At 37.8% G+C, this 18,483-nt stretch overlaps 1 protein-coding gene across 1 annotated transcript in view; it reads right to left on the bottom strand.

Annotated features, from left to right (window-relative positions):
• cntn4 (contactin 4) overlaps window positions 1–18,483 on the bottom strand; it is a 368,543-nt gene that overhangs the window by 91,867 nt on the left and 258,193 nt on the right. The window contains exon 13 of the mRNA XM_062997552.1: window positions 14,439–14,589. Coding sequence (XP_062853622.1) covers window positions 14,439–14,589 — 151 coding nt within the window. The remainder of the gene's footprint in view (window positions 1–14,438; window positions 14,590–18,483) is intronic.

The raw sequence follows: 18,483 nt of genomic DNA, 5'->3' as shown, positions 1-18,483 counted from the left end.
AAAACATTAAATAAAAGTTATAAATTAATTTGTATTTAATTAAGGGAAATAAGTATTTGATCCCCTACCAACCAGCAAGAATTCTGACCCCCACAGACCGGTTATGTGCCCATGAGGCACACAAATTAGTCCTGTCCCTGTATAAAAGACTCCTGTCACAGAATCAGTTTCTTCCGTTCAAATCTCTCGACCACCATGGGCAAGACCAAAGAGCTATCAAAGGACGTCAGGGACAAGATTGTAGACCTGCACAAGGCTGAAATGGGCTACAAGACCATCAGCAAGAAGCTTGGTGAGAAAGAGACCACTGTTGGTGCGATAATTTGAAAATGGAAGAAATACAAGATCACAGTCAATCACCCTCACTCTGGAGCTCCATGCAAGATCTCACCTGGTGGGGTAAGAATGATTCTGAGAAAGGTGAGGTCAGCCCAGAATTACACGGGAGGAGCTTGTCAATGATCTCAAGGGAGCTGGGAGCAGAGAAATGCTGGATATGACCCCAAGAACACCATCCCCACTGGGCATTTCTCTGCCTCCAAACACGGCTAGTGGAGTTGATGCCAAAGAGCTCAATTTTGGTCTCATCTGACCATATCACATTCTCCCAAGCTTTCTCTGAATCATTCAGGTGTTCATTGGCAAACTTCAGACGGGCCTGTACATGAGCCTTCTTGAGCAGAGGGACTTTGCGGGCACTGCAGGATCTCAATCCATTACGGCGAAGTGTGTTACTAATGGTTTTCTTGGTGACTGTGCTCCCAGCTCCCTTGAGATCATTGACAAGCTCCTCCCGTGTAATTCTGGACTGACCTCACCTTTCTCAGAATCATTCTTACCCCACCAGGTGAGATCTTGCATGGAGCTCCAGAGCGAGGGTGATTGACTGTGATCTTGTATTTCTTCCATTTTTGAATTATCTCACCAAGCTTCTTGCTGATTGTCTTGTAGCCCATTTCAGCCTTGTGCAGGTCTACAATCTTGTCCCTGACGTCCTTTGATAGCTCTATGGTCTTGCCCATGGTGGTCGAGAGATTTGAACGGAAGAAACTGATTCTGTGACAGGAGTCTTTTATACAGGGACAGGACTAATTTGTGTGCCTCATGGGCACATTATTTCCCCCACTGTATGTGAGGTCTAGAATCTAAAATCTTGCTTTAGTAGAGTACACTGTACTAATATAGCCCCCTGGTTTTCTAAGTGTCCAGCATCACAGCTTCTGATGAGCTAATTTCGCTGCACTGCTCATTATGCACAAAAAATCATTGAAAAGAGCAGAGAAAAATGAGCTGCTTCATCTGGCGCAGGCCACAGGCAATCACCTCTGAAGGGATGCAGGGTAAAAACGATCAGTACTGATGTGAATAGCTTACTTCCCTCATTAGGCTTAATATAATTTAATTTCCTGCTGCTGACAACCTACACTGTATGGCCAAAAGTATGTAGACACCTGACCTCGGACACCTCGGACATTCTATTCCTATACTACAGGCATTACTATGGACGTATGCCCTACTATAACAGCCTTCACATTTCTATGAGAGCTTTGCACAAATCACAAGTCTCTGAGGGAATTTGTATCCATAATCTAAACAGAGCATTCGTATGGCCAGGCACAGATGTTGGATGGAAAGGACTGGTTTACAATCACTGTCCTAATTGATCCTAAGTTTTGTTGGGGTTGAGGTCAGGACTTAAGACTGCTGTAATTCCTTTACAACTAGACAAATCATGTCTTAATAGACTAACTGTGTGTAAAGGGTAACAATAGATCATTAGAGGGTGTTAACATAATGGTTATATAGTGTACACTGGTAATTCTAATGTTCTCATATTATGCAAATTAGCTCAAAATATAAGTGGGCAGTGCTATATGGTTCTAAAAACCTTTTTGTAGGTCTTGAGAAGAGCATAATCAGGAGAAAATAGTTGTCTGTATGGCATACTGGTAGGAAATATAAACCTCAATGTTTGTTGGAATGCTATAGCACCACCATCAGGCAATTTGTGCTTAGCTTAAGCAACTTTGTAGCAAGGGCAGGGGCATAGGGACTCTGTAAACTACTACCTGTTAAACAAGTCTCATGTCTGTATAGCTGCATCTGAAATTGCATTCTTAAACAGTACATACTAAGTTGGGGGCAGTGCGCACTGCTTGGCCGGTAAAGCAGTATGCTCCTTCAGTAGGCAAGTGTGCAGTATGCATGCAACTTCGTTCATACTACGTCTGCCATCTTACCAACATCTTACCATCAGGCCAATTGGGCTGAGCTTGAGCGCCTCAGTAGTGGAAGGGACTACTACCGATTGACCAGGTCTTATAACTGTACAACTTAACTAAGAAAAAATGATTAAATGAAGTAAAAAATCCCAACAAAAACAACAGGGTTCCAGCACATTTGGTGCTTGTACCCCTAACAAATTAAGATAAAAATGCTTTTTTAAGAAGATAACCATATTAAGCACATAAACTCATTCATTTAAACATGTCAATAACTTATCATGTGCTGACTGGTTGATTATCTCTGGTCACCTGGCCTGTTTTAGACCATTTTAACCACCTTATCTATTACCTTTGACTCATTTCAAGCCCATCAATAGAAGTCAAAAACAGGCACAACCCCCCCTTTCTTGCTCTTGTTGTTTTTTTTTTTCAGCAGGAAAAAAATGGAAGGGTTGCTACTATGAAGATGAATTACCCTGCTGCTGACACCAACTTGCCTCCATCCAGCTCCACAGAGGAGAGCTTTCTGCAATTAAGGCAATTAATCTCACATAAGGAGTTCACACACAGGCCAGTTTGATTAGTCTTGGCTTCCAGACAGGTGTGTACATTTGAACCATGCTCAAATGCACTAAAGAACAACAGCCAACTATTTATTAGCCTCTAGCATCACATATGGCTAATGAAAGGGATAGCGCTTTGTTGGAAGTAGTGCATTGCCGGGTTCAGAAGTTAATAGGATTATGTTAAGCTACACAGTAGAAAAAAGCAAAATAAATCAAATCTGTGTGCAGCATTATGTGGGTTTTCTCAAGTTAAATTTACAGTACAAGATTAAGTGCTTAGTTTAAACATTATGCTCAAATGAATCAGTAAAATGTAAGGGAATCTAACAAATAACAATAATGACACTTTACTTTCAGTTTAAATATTGTTGTAAAAAATCTTAAGATAATAATAAATCTGTTTAACTGATTATCAAATACAAGTGTTTTCCAAAAGATTTCCACACTTTTTTTTAACTCATTACATCACTTTTCTACATAGTCACCTTCCGATGCATTTTTTTCCAGCGTCTTACCAATGTTTTAATGCCATCAGCAAAAAATTTTTTTGGTTGCTTTCACATCATCATCACATGAAAATCTTCTTCCCCTTAAAGCTTCTTTGAGCGTCCAAAAAGGTGGAAATCAGATGGCACTAAATCCAGACTATAAGCTCTCTCTGTCTCTCAAACACGACCAATTACTACTCCTCCCACCCTCACCGTTTACAACCAAAATATAAAAGTGCAGAAACTTTCTGAAGATCCCTTGTATAATACGTCACATTTTTTTGCACTTGCAAGCATTAGCTTAACCTAAACTAGATAATTAATGTTACAACATTTTTATGAGGTGTTAAATGCACAAAAGTTACATACTGCAGCATAAAACAACCGACTTAAAATCACAAGGCCAGAGACGTGAGTCTTGAAAGTGACACTGCATCTAAAAAGTTTCTAAAAATGTATTTATAAATGTGACACTCTTTCTGTGGCTTATTCTTTTTGTTTTAAATCTAAATCTATGTATCTGATCTGCATGTTTTCTTTTTAATTACTATCACTTCGGAGATAAGTGGGTGGTTTGAAGTGTAAAGAACAATCATCATTTTTGCTTAAGTGCCAAAAAAGTCATTCATTTTTTCATTGTCTGTTTTACCACTTCTTTATTCTGGTCAGGTTTATGGTGGATTCAATTTATTGGGCGTCACTCCATCACAGGGCACACACACACTGTGTGTGTCAATTTCTATAGGCTCCAGTTGGCCTGATTGAATGTCTTTAAACTTGTGGGAGGAACCCGCAGCACCTGGAGAAAAAGCATGCACAAGTAGAACATGCAAATGGGAAAACTGCATGTTTGTCTTGTTTCCTTTTAATCTTACACAAGGTATAGTTAAATCTACATGTAAACACATATCTACTTTATTTATTTGACAAGCACAACACAAACTGTGGATATGTAAAGGATACACAGCAGTAATGCAGTCCCTCCTACTCACACAAACACAGCTGAGCATGGTTTGATGCGACACTGCTGATCTGAGACCTCTACCTGCCAAGCTGTAATTCACACAGGAACTAGTGAGTGTTGATAAGGACAACATGGAGGGGCTCATATACCCCCCCCCCCCCCCCCCCCCCCCCCCCCCACTGAGCCCTCACTGTTTAACACTCACTGTCACACTGCTTTGAATTAGCTAAGTATAACCTCAATTGGTAAGTAGTCAAAAATACAACCCCAAATCAGAAAAAGTTGGGACAGTATAGAAAATGCAAAAAATAAAAAATGCAGCATTTCTTACATTTACTTTGCATGTATCTAATTTGAGACAGTATGAACCCAAGATATTTTATGTTTTTTTTTTTCTTCTTCTTGTCAACCTCATTATATTTCTTAATATACACCCATTTCTGCATTTCAGGCATGCAAATGTTGGGACAGGTGCTATTTAGGGCTTTTTTCCAGGGACGTCCATGCATTTTTCCACATAACACTGCAAAATCACCTGCTGCACACATTACAAATGCATGCCTAAGGAAGAACACAGGTACTGGACTGGCCTGCCTGCAGTCCTGACTTATTCCCAGTAGAGAATGTGCGAAGAAATTTGAAACAAAAAATGTAACGAAACAGAAGTGTGGTGAAAAGGAATGGCGATATTACAAAGTGGTAAATGCTTTACTGTCTCAACATTTTGAGAATGTGTTGCAGTCCTGAATGCAGGAATGGATGTTTATATACAAATGAAATGAAGTTGACCAGACAAAACATGAAATATTTTGGGTTCACACTGTCTGTAATGTAATAAGTCAACTGCATTTTTTTCACATTTTTCGTACTGTCCCAACATTTTATGATTTGAGCTTATATAAAAAACATCAGGATGGTATTCTAAGTAAAAGAAAAAGGTTGGCAGTGATAACTCTATTATATTATATTATATTATATTATATTTATTATATTATATTATATGATATAATATTATATTAATTATATTATATTATATTAAATTATATAGTGGTATTTTTAATTGTTCCACTTTATCCACATGTCTGTGTGGGTTTCCTCCAGGAGCTCCGGTTTCCTCCCACAGTCCAAAGACGTACAAGTGAGGTTAATTAGAGATACAAAATTGTCCATGACTGTGTTTGACATTACAAACTTGAACTGATGAATCTTGTGTAACTAGTAACTACCTGTTCTGTCATTAATGTAACCAAAGTGTGCAAATCATGACATTAAAACCTCTGTGAAGCACCCTCTTTGCCCAAGAAGGCGCTGGGGGCTAGCACATGCCTTCTTCAACATGTAATGCTTGTTCTTACAGATGGCCTCAGCAGGTACAGGGGGTCATGCTCCTCTCTCAGTATGCTACTGCTTATTGTGCAAGCACCTCATCCAGACAGTACAAGTTGCTGTTGCACTGACATGAAGGTTTTACTTGATCTAGCGTTTGCCACTTCAGACACAGTCAATTTTGTTTGCTGATAACCCAGCCAGGTCAAATTTTAATTACTTTCTTTTTATTTATTTTTAATTGCATGTTTTAATTTTAGATTTTATTGTAGATTACAAGATGTTATTTTAATTCCAAAGTCAGTAATATAAAAATATAGACTACATAATTTTTACGTTTTACACACTTTGGTTACACAGAACAAGTAGTTACTCATTACACAAGATTCATCAGTTCAAGTCTTTATTGTCAAACGCAGTCATGGACAATTTTGTATCTCCAATTCACCTCACTTGAATTACCTTACTCACGCAAACTCTAAACAGAAAGGAGTCAGACCAATCCACCTGGGATTCAAACCCAGGACCTTCTTGCTGCAAGGCGACAGTGCTACCCACTAAGCCACCATGCCACCTGACTACATACATATTATGTAACATGACAGGATTGGATGTGTAATTTACAAAACAACTTCTTTATTAGACTGAATCTGAAGACAATAAAACTGTCTTTACAGATATTAATTCATACAACCATATGGCCAGTGTTTCCCAAGAACATCTTGTCTTCTGTTGGGGTCTTCATAGTGGTTTCAGGAAATATAAAGACTTTTCATGGCATATCCTCTCAAGCTCTGTCAAACTGGATGGCTAATGTCTGTGAATTGCCATCTTTGGGTCTGGATATAATTCTTACGTTTACCCATCAATCTACACATAATAACTCGTAATGGTGTAAAAGTGTTCTGGCCCTTGGCTGTTGCACTCCAAATTGCATCATGTTGGTTTTAGTTATCCTTAAGATGTGTTTTGAAGTCAATTTGAATCCATTTGATACAATTTTAATTGTTTGGAAATTCATCCATTGTCTATTTATTATTGTCTATCCTGGGCAGGGTCATGGTGGGTCTGATTCATTGGGCAAAAGGTAAGAAACACCTCATCAGGAGCATGCCCAGATGTTGTCAGGAGTGCATACAGGCAAGTGGAGGCCATACACACTACTGCGTCATATTATGAGTTGCTGTGATGAAATTTACAAAAACTGGATCAGCCTGAGAATGTTTACTTTGATTTTCAGTGTGATTTTGAATCCAGGCCTCAACAGGCTGATGATTTTGATTTCCACAGAAAATTTTACATAATTTCTTAATAAATTACACAATTTATATCAGTAGAGATTGTATCTTTAGTTCATAGAGATCTGACGTGTGATTTAAATGTTCCCATAATATTTTGAACAGTAGTCTAGAAAGGCAATAGTCTACAGGGGAGGATAAAATACAATGCATTGTCTGGACAAAAACCAAGACATTATGTAAAAACTGTTTGTGGATCTCTATCATCAAATTATGAAAAGGCAAAAAATAAAATAAAACAGCATCTAAATCTTTAACTGTTTTTGGGACAAGAAGGGCCTCTATTATTTCAAGAAATTTAAAGCTTCACAGAACCTTAAACCTTCCAAGACAATCAAGCCAACAAGAACATCTGGGCAAAAAGGGCCTTTGTCAGGGAGGTAAAAAATGAGCCCAATATTCACTTTAAATGAGCTCAAAAATTTCTGTTTAGACATAAAAAAAACTATTGGATGTAAAGCCATTTCTGCAGCAATCCATAAATCAGGCTTATATAGCAAAGTGACAAGACAGAAACCACTATTGAGCTTGGAGTTTGCAAAATGACATATAACAAATTCTGGCAAAATGAGGAAAAAAATTGGTCTATTGAGACAAAAATTTAACTCTTTGGAAAGAAGAGCAGGGTGGTTCAGTGGGTAGCACTATCGCCTCACTATCGCGGCACTATCGTCCAGGTTCAGAGTTTGCATGTTCTCCCCGTGTCTGCGTCGGTTTCCTCTCACAGTCCAAAAACATGCAGTCAGGTTAACTGTAGACACTGAATTGCCCTAAAGGTGAATGGGTGTGTGTATGTGTGTGTGTATGTGTGTCTGCCCTGCAATGGACTGGCGCCCCGTACAGGGTGTTACTGTGTGCCTTGCGCCCATTGAAAAGCTGGCCCCTATCTGAACAACAGGCCAATCGTTGTTCATGTGGCCGCTCAGGTTCAGCCGGCAGGCAGAGCCGAGGTTCGATACGATGTATTCGAGATCCCAGCTCTGGTGAACAGCGTGTGTTTTTACTGCTGCGCCACCTGAGCGGCTTATTTTGTAATTTTAATGATTAAAAAACTTGTTGTAACAGTTGTAAATTTATGAGTAAAATGGCAATTATATCTATTCAAATCCACAACATAGAAGTGCACATGTAGTTAAGGTATCTGAACACTTTCTGAATTAACTGCATATGCGACCAATCTTTACATGTTAAGCCAGCATTACACTGTGTAATAATCAGATAGATTTTGTTGTCACAGTTAAATTCAATCATACTAAAAGATTTTCTTTGGTCATGAGTAAGAATCCGGTCTTCAAATGAACAATGTAACATTGTAGAGTTAGTGCTGCTACAATGAAGTACCACTTACAAAAAATTTAAAATTTAAATCAAAATGTAACTGACCTCTGCTATGAGGCTAAAATCTAAAAGTCTAAAATCCAGAGGATGCCAGAATATAATGCAAAAATGTGAAACCTTGTGATATTGATTTTATTTTACACTATATATACTGTTCCATGTTGCAGTTTAGAACTGAGTAAACACATGATAATGCAAGTGAGAGTCATTTGTAAAATTAATAATACAGTGTAAAATTCATAACAGGATTCTAATTGGAGCACAGTATTTTACAGCTGCTGCTTGTGCGAATTTTGCAAAGGTTTGCAAACTGTTTTGCTGTTTCATCTGTCTGGAACCAGGGCATTTATTTTTTGCTCAGATAAGCAGCCACATTATGTGGTGTGCACTAATAATATGTGCTGTTAATTTAGGGTCTTGTTCAAAATGCGAGTTTTCTTTTAATAAAATAACTGCCTACCCTAAGTCTCATAGCTTTGGGCTGAATTGATACATTTTCACCAATCAGAGGTTAGATCAGGCTTGGATCAGGCCATCCTGTCAACTATTAGTGTTGTGTTCACTTTCAGCCTTTACTACATTATTTGGGGTGGCACGGTGGCTCAGTGGGTAGCACTGTCGCCTCAGAGTAAGAAGGTCCTGGGTTCAGTCCCAAGGTGGGGCGGTCCGGGTCCTTTCTGTGTGGAGTTTGCATGTTCTCCCTGTGTCTGTGTGGGTTTCCTCCCACATTCCAAAAACATGCAAGTGAGGTGAATTAGAGATACAAAATTGTCCATGACTGTGTTTGATATTAAACTTGTGAACTAATGAATCTTGTGTAACGAGTAACTATCGTTTCTGTCATGAATGTAACCAAAGTGTGCAAAACATGATGTTATAATCCTAATAAATAAATACTACACCATTTGCTAATCTGTTTTATCATTCATTGATTCATTACTTCTCCAAATGGGCTGCCAGAAATCCCTTAGTTCAGCTCTACATGGTAGTTCTGATTAGTGCACTTGTTTTTGTTTTTTGAATTGTTATTAATAACAAACAGTTGAAAGAATTTTATGATTTTGTCAGAAGTCCAGCACTGGTGTAAAGTGTAAAAATATGACAATTATTGTTTGAACAAGCGTACATTTGGTGTGCACATTTTTTTTTCCTATCACAAATCAATATTTAGATGCAACTGCACAGAAAATTGTCTTAGCATTGAGGGACCGACTTGTGTAACCAATACAAAAAATGAGGGTCGCACAGTGGCTCAGTGGGTAGCACTGTTGCCTCACAGCAAGAAGGTCCTCGCTTCAATCCCTAGGTGGGGCGGTCCGGGTCCTTTCTGTGTGGAGTTTGCATCCGGGTGCTCTGGTTTCCTCCCACAGTCCAAAGACATGCAAGTAAGGTGAATTGGAGATACAAAATTGTCCATGACTGTGTTCGACATTAAACTTGTGAACTGATGAATCTTGTGTAACGAGTAACTACCGTTTCTATCATGAATGTAATCAGTGTGTAAAACATGACATTAAAATTCTAATAAATATGCTGGCAATAAATGTCAGCATACTGAGTTACCAGCACAAACTTAGCTTTTATATAAAATGATAGGTAATAATCTGCCTGAATATCACAGTGGAGGACTTAATGAATGTTAGTTTGTTCCTACATGTGGTCATTATAATACCAAAAAATGCCACGATTACCTAGGGAGCTGCCTTGCTGTCTTACTGTCTACATAGGCAGCTGCCTCAGTAGAGAGGATTCTAATAAGTCAATGACATAAGGCAGGTTATTCAACTGTGCTACTTAGACAGCGATTCTATCGCGTTTCAATTACTGAGCTAACACAGTTAGCATCTTGCCATTCAAACCAATGGGATGGGGTGGCACAGCGCACTAGCATGTCAACTAACATCTCCCTTCGTGTACCGAAAACGGTTAAATTTGCTGACAAGCCCGAACTTGCAAATAAATGATTCTTGTGCAAGTTTATACAAGTTAAAAATCAATAATAATTTATTTATGTTTGAAAATAACTGAGAGAAGAGCTGCCGCACTGAATGCTGGGATTGCCTTGATCACTAAGGACGCTTCCGATGCTCACTCGTTCTTGAGTCCAAATAACATTGAAATTTTAAGATGCCTAACTAGACAGCTTATTAAGGCATTTAGGATTTCAAACAGCCTCCTTCTTGGGAGCGACCGTAGGATGACGTAAAATGCTGTCTATGTAGAGAGCGCACTAGCTTTTCGAACACACCCTATTCCTGACCATGAGCTTGTTGGACATCCCATTTTAAAAACTATTTAAAAAAACAATGGTATTAACATAGAATTACCTGTATTTGATATTTTCCACTATAACAGCCACTCTTTTGAAAAGGCTTCTCACAAGACATTTGTCTGTGGGAATTTGTGCCTTTTCAGTAAAAAGGCCATAAAGAAAGCCATTAAGAAATTATTGTTCCAGTTTATTCCAAAGCTGTTTAGTAAGACTGAGAGGGCTCAGTGCAGGCTTGGGTTCATAGACCTTACTTTGTGCACAGTGGCACCGTCATGTTAGAAAAGAAAAGAGCCTTCCCCAAACTGTTGCTGCATAGTTGGAAGCACATAATTCCCTTTATATAATTTAATTACTACACCTGTTACCAATTGTTTTGTATAAAACCCATGAATTCAAAAATGAGAAGTGTGTCCCAATACTTTTGTCCTTACAGTGTACCAGCAGCATAATTTTATACCCTGATGCAGACAGGATTTTAAGAGACAAATGAATCAGACATGCCAAAACCCCATAGTAGGAGTACAATAAAAAACCACATAAACACACACACATACACACAAGACCCAAATCTTGTGAATCTCGCAGAAATACTCAGAGTGCTGATTTTGCACTTCCTACTGAAGAACTTATCCTGCACTGCTGCTGCAGCTGGAGATAAATAGTAAAATACAGCATTCGTACTATTGGGGCTGTGAATAATAGAAACAATATGACAAATAAAAAATGCGGCTTTGCCTTTCCAGGCCGGTATAGAGCATTATCAGCTTAGATATAGTGCTGCTTTCTGAGCACTCTGGAGGAAATGCTGCAAAGCTAATAGTGCTTTCACACTAATACAATGCAGGTGCTGGTTCTAGTGCTAATCTGCAGGCTTTTTATGCATGTACTCCAAAAAGACCTAATTCCAGCCTGCAAAATTGGATCTGTTGCTGTTAGGGGGGTGGTCAATATGTAGATCCCAAGCAAGTAGTGTTGTTTAAAGGATCAACATTGGAAAAATTAATATTTACATAAAATGTTTGTTTGTTTTATTAGAATTTTGACATCATGTTTTACACTCTTTTGGTAACATTCATGACAGAAACGGTAGTTACTCGTTACACAAGATTCATCAGTTTATATCGAATACAGTCATGGACAATTTAGTATCTCCAATTCACCTCACTTGCACGTCTTTGGACTGTGGGAGGAAACTGGAGCACCAGGAGGAAACCCACACAAACCCGGGGAGAACTTGGACCTTCTTGCTGTGAGGCGACGGTGCTACCCACTGTGCCACACTCCATAAAATGTGCAAAGACAAATTACAGTTGTGAATCAATGGAAGGAACTCCTTTATTTGCATTGATATTTGTTACTAGTGTCATTAATGGCACAAATTCCATGGTGCTGTTGAATTCTAGGTTGTGATTTGTCAGAAAGTGTTGATTAATTTTTTATTCAAGTGGTGCCAGATGCCAAGTAAATTACACACAAATAATACATGATAAAAACAGTAAAATAATAATAATAGATAAATAACAGACAAAAAATAATAAATGAGTGCAGAAACACAATGAGTGCAGTGCTTCCAGACAGAAATACTGTATAACGTGTAATGCTCAATGGTTGATTGATCCCTCACCTAAAGTAAAGGAGTCTAATAGTTCAAGTAAGACAGGAATGTTGCCGGTATTCACTGGGTCCACTTCTCCCCTTGGGGGGATACAGTATATACGGTGCTGTATACTATATATTCAGGGTGTCCCTAAAGTCTGGACACATAGGAAATATCACTAACTATAACTAACTATATGTTTACTGAAATACACACACACATATTGCATCACAAATAGTGGAAAACACATTGAAGGTGTTATTGATTAATATTCTAATGAAATAAAATGCATTGAAATTTATTGAAAATATGCATTTTGCCTATGTGCCCAGACTTTAAGGACACCCTGTCATAGATAAAAAAAAGTGGATAAAAACACCCCTCTTAAAATGCCAGTTTTGTGATGTAAAAATAATTTACAATTATTTTTACCTTCAATTTGACATGTAATTTGTGCAAATTCATTGTTTAGAGGGAAAAAAAAAAATCAAATACTAAAATAATGTAGTTGCATAAGTGTGCACACCCTGTTATAATTAACTGGGGATGTAGAATTAATCATAATTAATTAGAATTAATCATCAGAACCAATCATATTTAATCCCAGGTTAAATAGTAGTCAGTACACACATGCCATCAATTAAAGTGACTCTAATGAACCATATAAAGTTCAGCTCATCTAGTAGGCTTTTTTCTGACATTTACTTAGTTGCACCCTACAGCAAAAGCCACGGTTCTCAAAGAGCTTAAAAAACATCTAAAGAATCCCATTGTTAAAAGTTTTCAGTCAAGAGAAGGGCACAACAAACTTTCCAAGGCATTACATATATCATGAAACAATGTAAAGATGGTCATCAACAAATGGGAAAAATATATAACAACAGCGGCATTACCAAAAACTGGACGTCCTTCAAGAATTAATAAAAAGACAAGAAGAAAATTGGTCCAGGAGGCTGCTAGGGGCCTACTGCAACATTAAATGAGCTGCAGAAAATTTTAGATGTACTGGTTGCGTGCTACAACAATCTATGGGAGCTGGGGGGTAAAGTTTTTCAAAGAAAAACATCCGAGCCCAGCTGCATTTTGCAAAAGCCTACATCCATTCTGCCAAAAGCATGTGGCAAAATGTGAGCTGAATTTTTTGGACTTTATTCCAAAAGTTATGTCTGACACAAATACATTACTGCACACCACCAAAGGCACACTATTCCCAAAGTGAAGCATGGTGGTGGGAGCATTATGCTTTGGGGCTGTTTTTCTTCAGCTGGAACTGGGGCCTTTAGTCAAGCTGGAGGGACGCCCACAACAACAAAAGAATGGCTTGACCAAAAGAAGATCAAAGTTTTGAAAGGACCCTATCAGAGCCCAGACCTGAATCCTATTGAAAATCACACACACACACACACACACATACTCGTATATTCAGTTTGTACAGGGGTCCTGTCTATTGCAACACGAACTTCAGAGCTGCCAGTTCATCCTCAATATGTTTCTGCAGGACAGCAGAGTAATCGGATGCAAAACTTGTCACAGACAAGTTAGAGAGGCTTGAATGCAGGTCCCCAAGACACAATCCACTGTGCAACACTTACTCTACTAGCTGTACCACTGTTCCATCAATGAATTGTAAATAGAGTCAACAAGTACTTGACCCTGCTGAGTACACAGTATAAGACTAAAGATGGACGCACAGTAGACATTAGATTACTTAGCATGTTGGATAACTAAAAGTCAATTTTTACTATTTCACTAGTTGTCGTTATTAGTTACTAGATATTTGGGGTGCCAAATGCTCTTTGTAAAGATATTACTGGTTTAAATATGCTAAAATTTTTGGTTATAACATGAAAAGACACTATTATGCTGTATGTAATAGAGTGTTCACTAAAACTGACTTGTGAAATGTCCTAAATACAGTAGAATGAACTTAATAATACTTGTATTTCTTCTGTGACTGGTTTAAAGATGTGGAGCTTTGATAATGATGCTAGCTCACAGCCACTCAGATCTGGGTCTAAATCTCAGCGGTGCTATTGGCTGGTCAGGAATGTACACAGAATTTACTAGTTATGTCTGAGGGTGACTGAAGCCCTGCAATGAATTAGAGCCCTGTCCATGGTACTCCTGCCAGGATAAAGAGGTCAGTAAAAAACACTAAAAATGAAAAAAGTCCAGTTTTAAATGGAGAAATGTTACCAGCACTGGCTATTTTGACCCAAAACTTTTTCAAAATCAGCCATTCAAGAAGTGTTAACCCTTAGAAAATCTGTTTTTATGGTCAAGGTCACTGGTGAAACAGCACAAACATAAGCAAAAGCAGTGTGTTGTTGGAGGAAAGGGTGTAACAGATCTACTCAGAAATACCTGCTATTCTCTTTAAGAGCCTCATTGCCTTTCTTCCAGGAGATGGAGCCTCTGGGAGACATCTTAGGCCTGCACTCAATCAACACATCACCCCCTTCCTTCACCAGAGTGTGGTTCTTTAGCAGGTTTGCTCCAAAATCTGGTGCCACGGCTGAAAACATTTAGACAAAACAAACAGTAAAGACAATTCTATTAAAGATATAATTGTAAAATGTTAAGAAATTATGCATTTTGCCAGAAATGGCTGCAATTATAAGATTTGGCTTAGTTAAATTTCCTCCACTGTATACTTGTAACCAAATTCTAATGACGCATAACCAATCGGTCAGTGGTCAACCTTATCTTAAAAGTCAAACAAATCTTATCTTAAATCAACAAATCTTTATAATTAATTCTTTATTATATATATTCGTGCAGCACTCACACAACATGCTGTACCAAAAGGGCAACCATAAGGATTTTTAACAAAAACAAAATATAAAATACATACACATAAACATCACATATACGTAATCTAGTTACTATTAGAACAACATAAATACCAATACCAAAGTTACCAATACCAATTTGGTATAAATACCAATACCAAAGTTGGTACATGTAAGGGTCTGTGGTGAGGACTGTCAACAGAGATCACCACCAAGCTGATTTTGGACCCAGATGCAGGGGCTGAACAGAATCAAAAATCAAAAAGGCAAACCAAAGAACTGTTACCCAAAAACCTTTAACACAGAAAAGAACAAATACCAGGGTCTGAGGAGAATCCAGCTGGTGTAAAGAAGTGGTTGTCAATTTCACACTTCACAAGTGCCGTTTTTGTCAAGTGACTTAATTAATAGTTTAATTTAATGAAAATTAAAAAAGACCTCACCAGTGCCTCAAAGCTGTTCCTAACACAGAATCAACAGCCAACAAATTGTCCATTATTTTCTTATAACACAAGACAAGACACCTTGGCTGTTAACACTCATTTTACTTTCAGATGTTTAAAATGTAGTGTTTTTATATTTTGATTTCCCATAACTAAATGATATAAAAGCAGTTTGGTTGACATGAAAGGTTTTGTTCATAGATCCAAGTCTCTCACATTTAATATTTTATATGGTGTTAAGGTTATGTACACTATATATCCAAAAGTATTAGGACACCTGACCATGAGCTTGTTTGATATTCAATTTAAAAAACATACAGTATTAAAATAAAGTAACCTTTATGTGATTTTTCAGGCACAACAGGCATTCTTTTAAGAAGGCTTTGCACAAGATTTTGAAGTATATCTGTAAAAATTTGCCCATTCAGTAAAACCAGCATTTATATGGCTAGGCAGTTATGTTGGTCAAGAAAACCTCAACTAATGTTCCAGTCAATTCCGAAGTTCAGTGGGGCTGAGGTCAGGGCTCTGTACAGGCCACTGGAGTTTTTGAACCAAGCTTTTCTTCATGTCTTTACAGACCTATCTGACCTGTGAGCATATTGTTGTAGACATGATTTTACTTTTGTCCATATAGTGTATCAACAATTTTATAATGCTACATTCAAGCTGCTTCTAAGTTCCACACACTGTAGCCTCTTAAATATAATTTCATGTGTAATTAAAAATAATAAAAAAACAAGATTAAATAATTAAAAAATAATAATAATAATAATAAAAGTTTAATTGTTATTCTAATTTGAATATATAAAAGACTAAGACATATGCTTTATGCATTTTGGTGTTTTCTGATATATCCTGATTTTAGGAGTTCTTTTTACTACTACTATACTGCCTTGCATTAACTAAAGGCTTTGTGCTTTCCAAATAGAATAAAACTAATGACAAAATCAATTACATTCGTTTTTTTCTTATTTTTTTTAGCTGTGCTAAATCAAACTGTAAATACTGGCCTATTATAAATCAGCCTGCACATTGATTAGGATCTACTTCAAAGCTGTCCATTTACATGAATTTAATACACACCCGCCAGCCAGCTAAATATTTGGGTTCTCCCTTGCCTTGGTATAATTTGCTTAACAGTGGAGTAGTCACTACTTTTTAATTAAACCAACATTACAAAATTAACAGGAGTATTTAACAGGAGAATTACATTGATTCACCACAGGACCAGGACTGAGACCTGTCTTGCAGGCACTAATGTGCCAGTGTTGTCCTAAATGCATGCAAGAAAAATAAACTGCCAGGTAAATTAGCTTTCTGTACTGTAACATCTGTATATGCAATTACCTCCAGTCTAATTTAGTTGTTAATTAGCTGTAATAAAATGAAAATAGCTCTATTAAATAAATATATAAATAAATAAAAACTTGTTTTGGTGCAGAAACTGATGTGTAGTGGGGTGATAGGCTTTCGCCATCTCTGTGGGAAAAAGGACAAGTTAATTGCTGCACATTAACCGGAGTCTGAGTCTTCAGATGTGAAACTAGTACAAAAGTAAGCATTGTTGTCTTACTGTACTGAGGGCTGCTCATGGTCGCTTAAAAGAAGTAAAACGTAGTAAAAGTAGTACAACCATGAGCGGTGTTGTCTGATCGTACTGAGAACATTGTCTGATTTATCTCTTTTTTACCTTTGCAAACCATTCTACCCATTTACTTCGAACTGGTTATGTTTGTAAAAACGAAAAACCCCATCATGAAGATGCATTTCCCCACTGTATCCTGACATTACAGGCCAGGAGTTGAGCCCAGCGCTTTCACAAAATGCTTTTAGAGACAGAATCCCGCTGTAAGTGACAGTATCACAAAGAGATCATGCTTTGTCTGCACTTGGCTTCTAGGCCTTAAGGTACAGATCACACTCTTTAAGCAGATAAACAGTCTTTCTGCTTAATCTTCATACTGAAGTCTATTACACCAATCTGGTTTTTTTCCCTCAAAAACAAGTGTCATATTTAAAAATATATAGTTTGTATTCAACTTTATACAGTAAATATGACATGACCTGCATAAAAAAGACAATTTAAGGAACTACATAAAAACTGGCTTATGCACATATCATTTCACAACTATATAGAAAGTAAATCATAGGTTTAATCCACTTATTTTCAATAAAAACAGATGCAGCCTTCTTATGAGATTCCAGTCAAGTATAATGTAGATATTGTTATACAACAACCAGGCATAACATTATGACCACTGGCAGATGAAGTAATAACACTGATTATCTCTTCATCACTGCACCTGTTATTGGGTGGGATATATTAGGCAGCAAGTGAACATTTTAACATCAAAGTTGATGTGTTAAAAGCAGGAAAAATGGACAAGCATAAGAATTTGAGCAAATTTGACAAGGGCTAAATTGTGATGGCTAGACGACTGGGTCAGAGCATCTCCAAAACTTTAGCTCTTGTGGGGTGTTTCCGGTCTGCAGTGGTCAGTATCTATCAAAAGTGGTCCAAGGAAGGAACAGTGGTAAACCAGAGACAGGGTCACTGATGCACATGGGGAGCGAAGGCTGGCCCGTGTGGTACGATCCAACAAACAAGTTACTGTAGCTTAGATTGCTAAAGAAGTTCATGCTGGTTCTGATAGAAAGGTGTCAGAATACACGGTGCATCGCAGTGAGGAGCACAACAATGAGTTTGAGGTGTTGACTTGGCCTCCAAATTCCCCAGATCTCAATCCAATAGAGCATCTGTGGGATGTGCTGGACGAACATGTCCGATCCATGGAGGCCCCACCTCACAGCTTACAGAAATTAATGGATCTGCTGCTAACATCTTGGTGCCAGATACAACAGCACACCTTCAAGGGTGTAGTGGAGTCCATGCCTCGACGGGTCAGGGCTGTTTTGGCAGCAAAAGGAGGACCAACACAATATTAGGAAGGTGGTCATAATGTTATGCCTTATCTGTACATTTCTCTTGTAAGACAGGCATGTAGGTGAAAGGATTTGTTGTGATATAATCATGACAGCATCATTTAAAATCTGTCATATACCCCAGAACAGAAGAAACCAATCATAAATAGACCTTCATTCAGCATATTCTACACACATACAACACTGCAGCACAAACAAGGGTGTCTGTTTAATCAGCCATAACAAATA

Source organism: Trichomycterus rosablanca, chromosome 6 (genome assembly GCF_030014385.1).
Source record: "Trichomycterus rosablanca isolate fTriRos1 chromosome 6, fTriRos1.hap1, whole genome shotgun sequence".
In the NCBI taxonomy this organism is placed as follows: domain Eukaryota; kingdom Metazoa; phylum Chordata; class Actinopteri; order Siluriformes; family Trichomycteridae; genus Trichomycterus; species Trichomycterus rosablanca.
The sequence above is the reverse complement of the archived record's forward strand: the minus strand, read 5'-3'. Positions and strand labels throughout refer to the sequence as shown.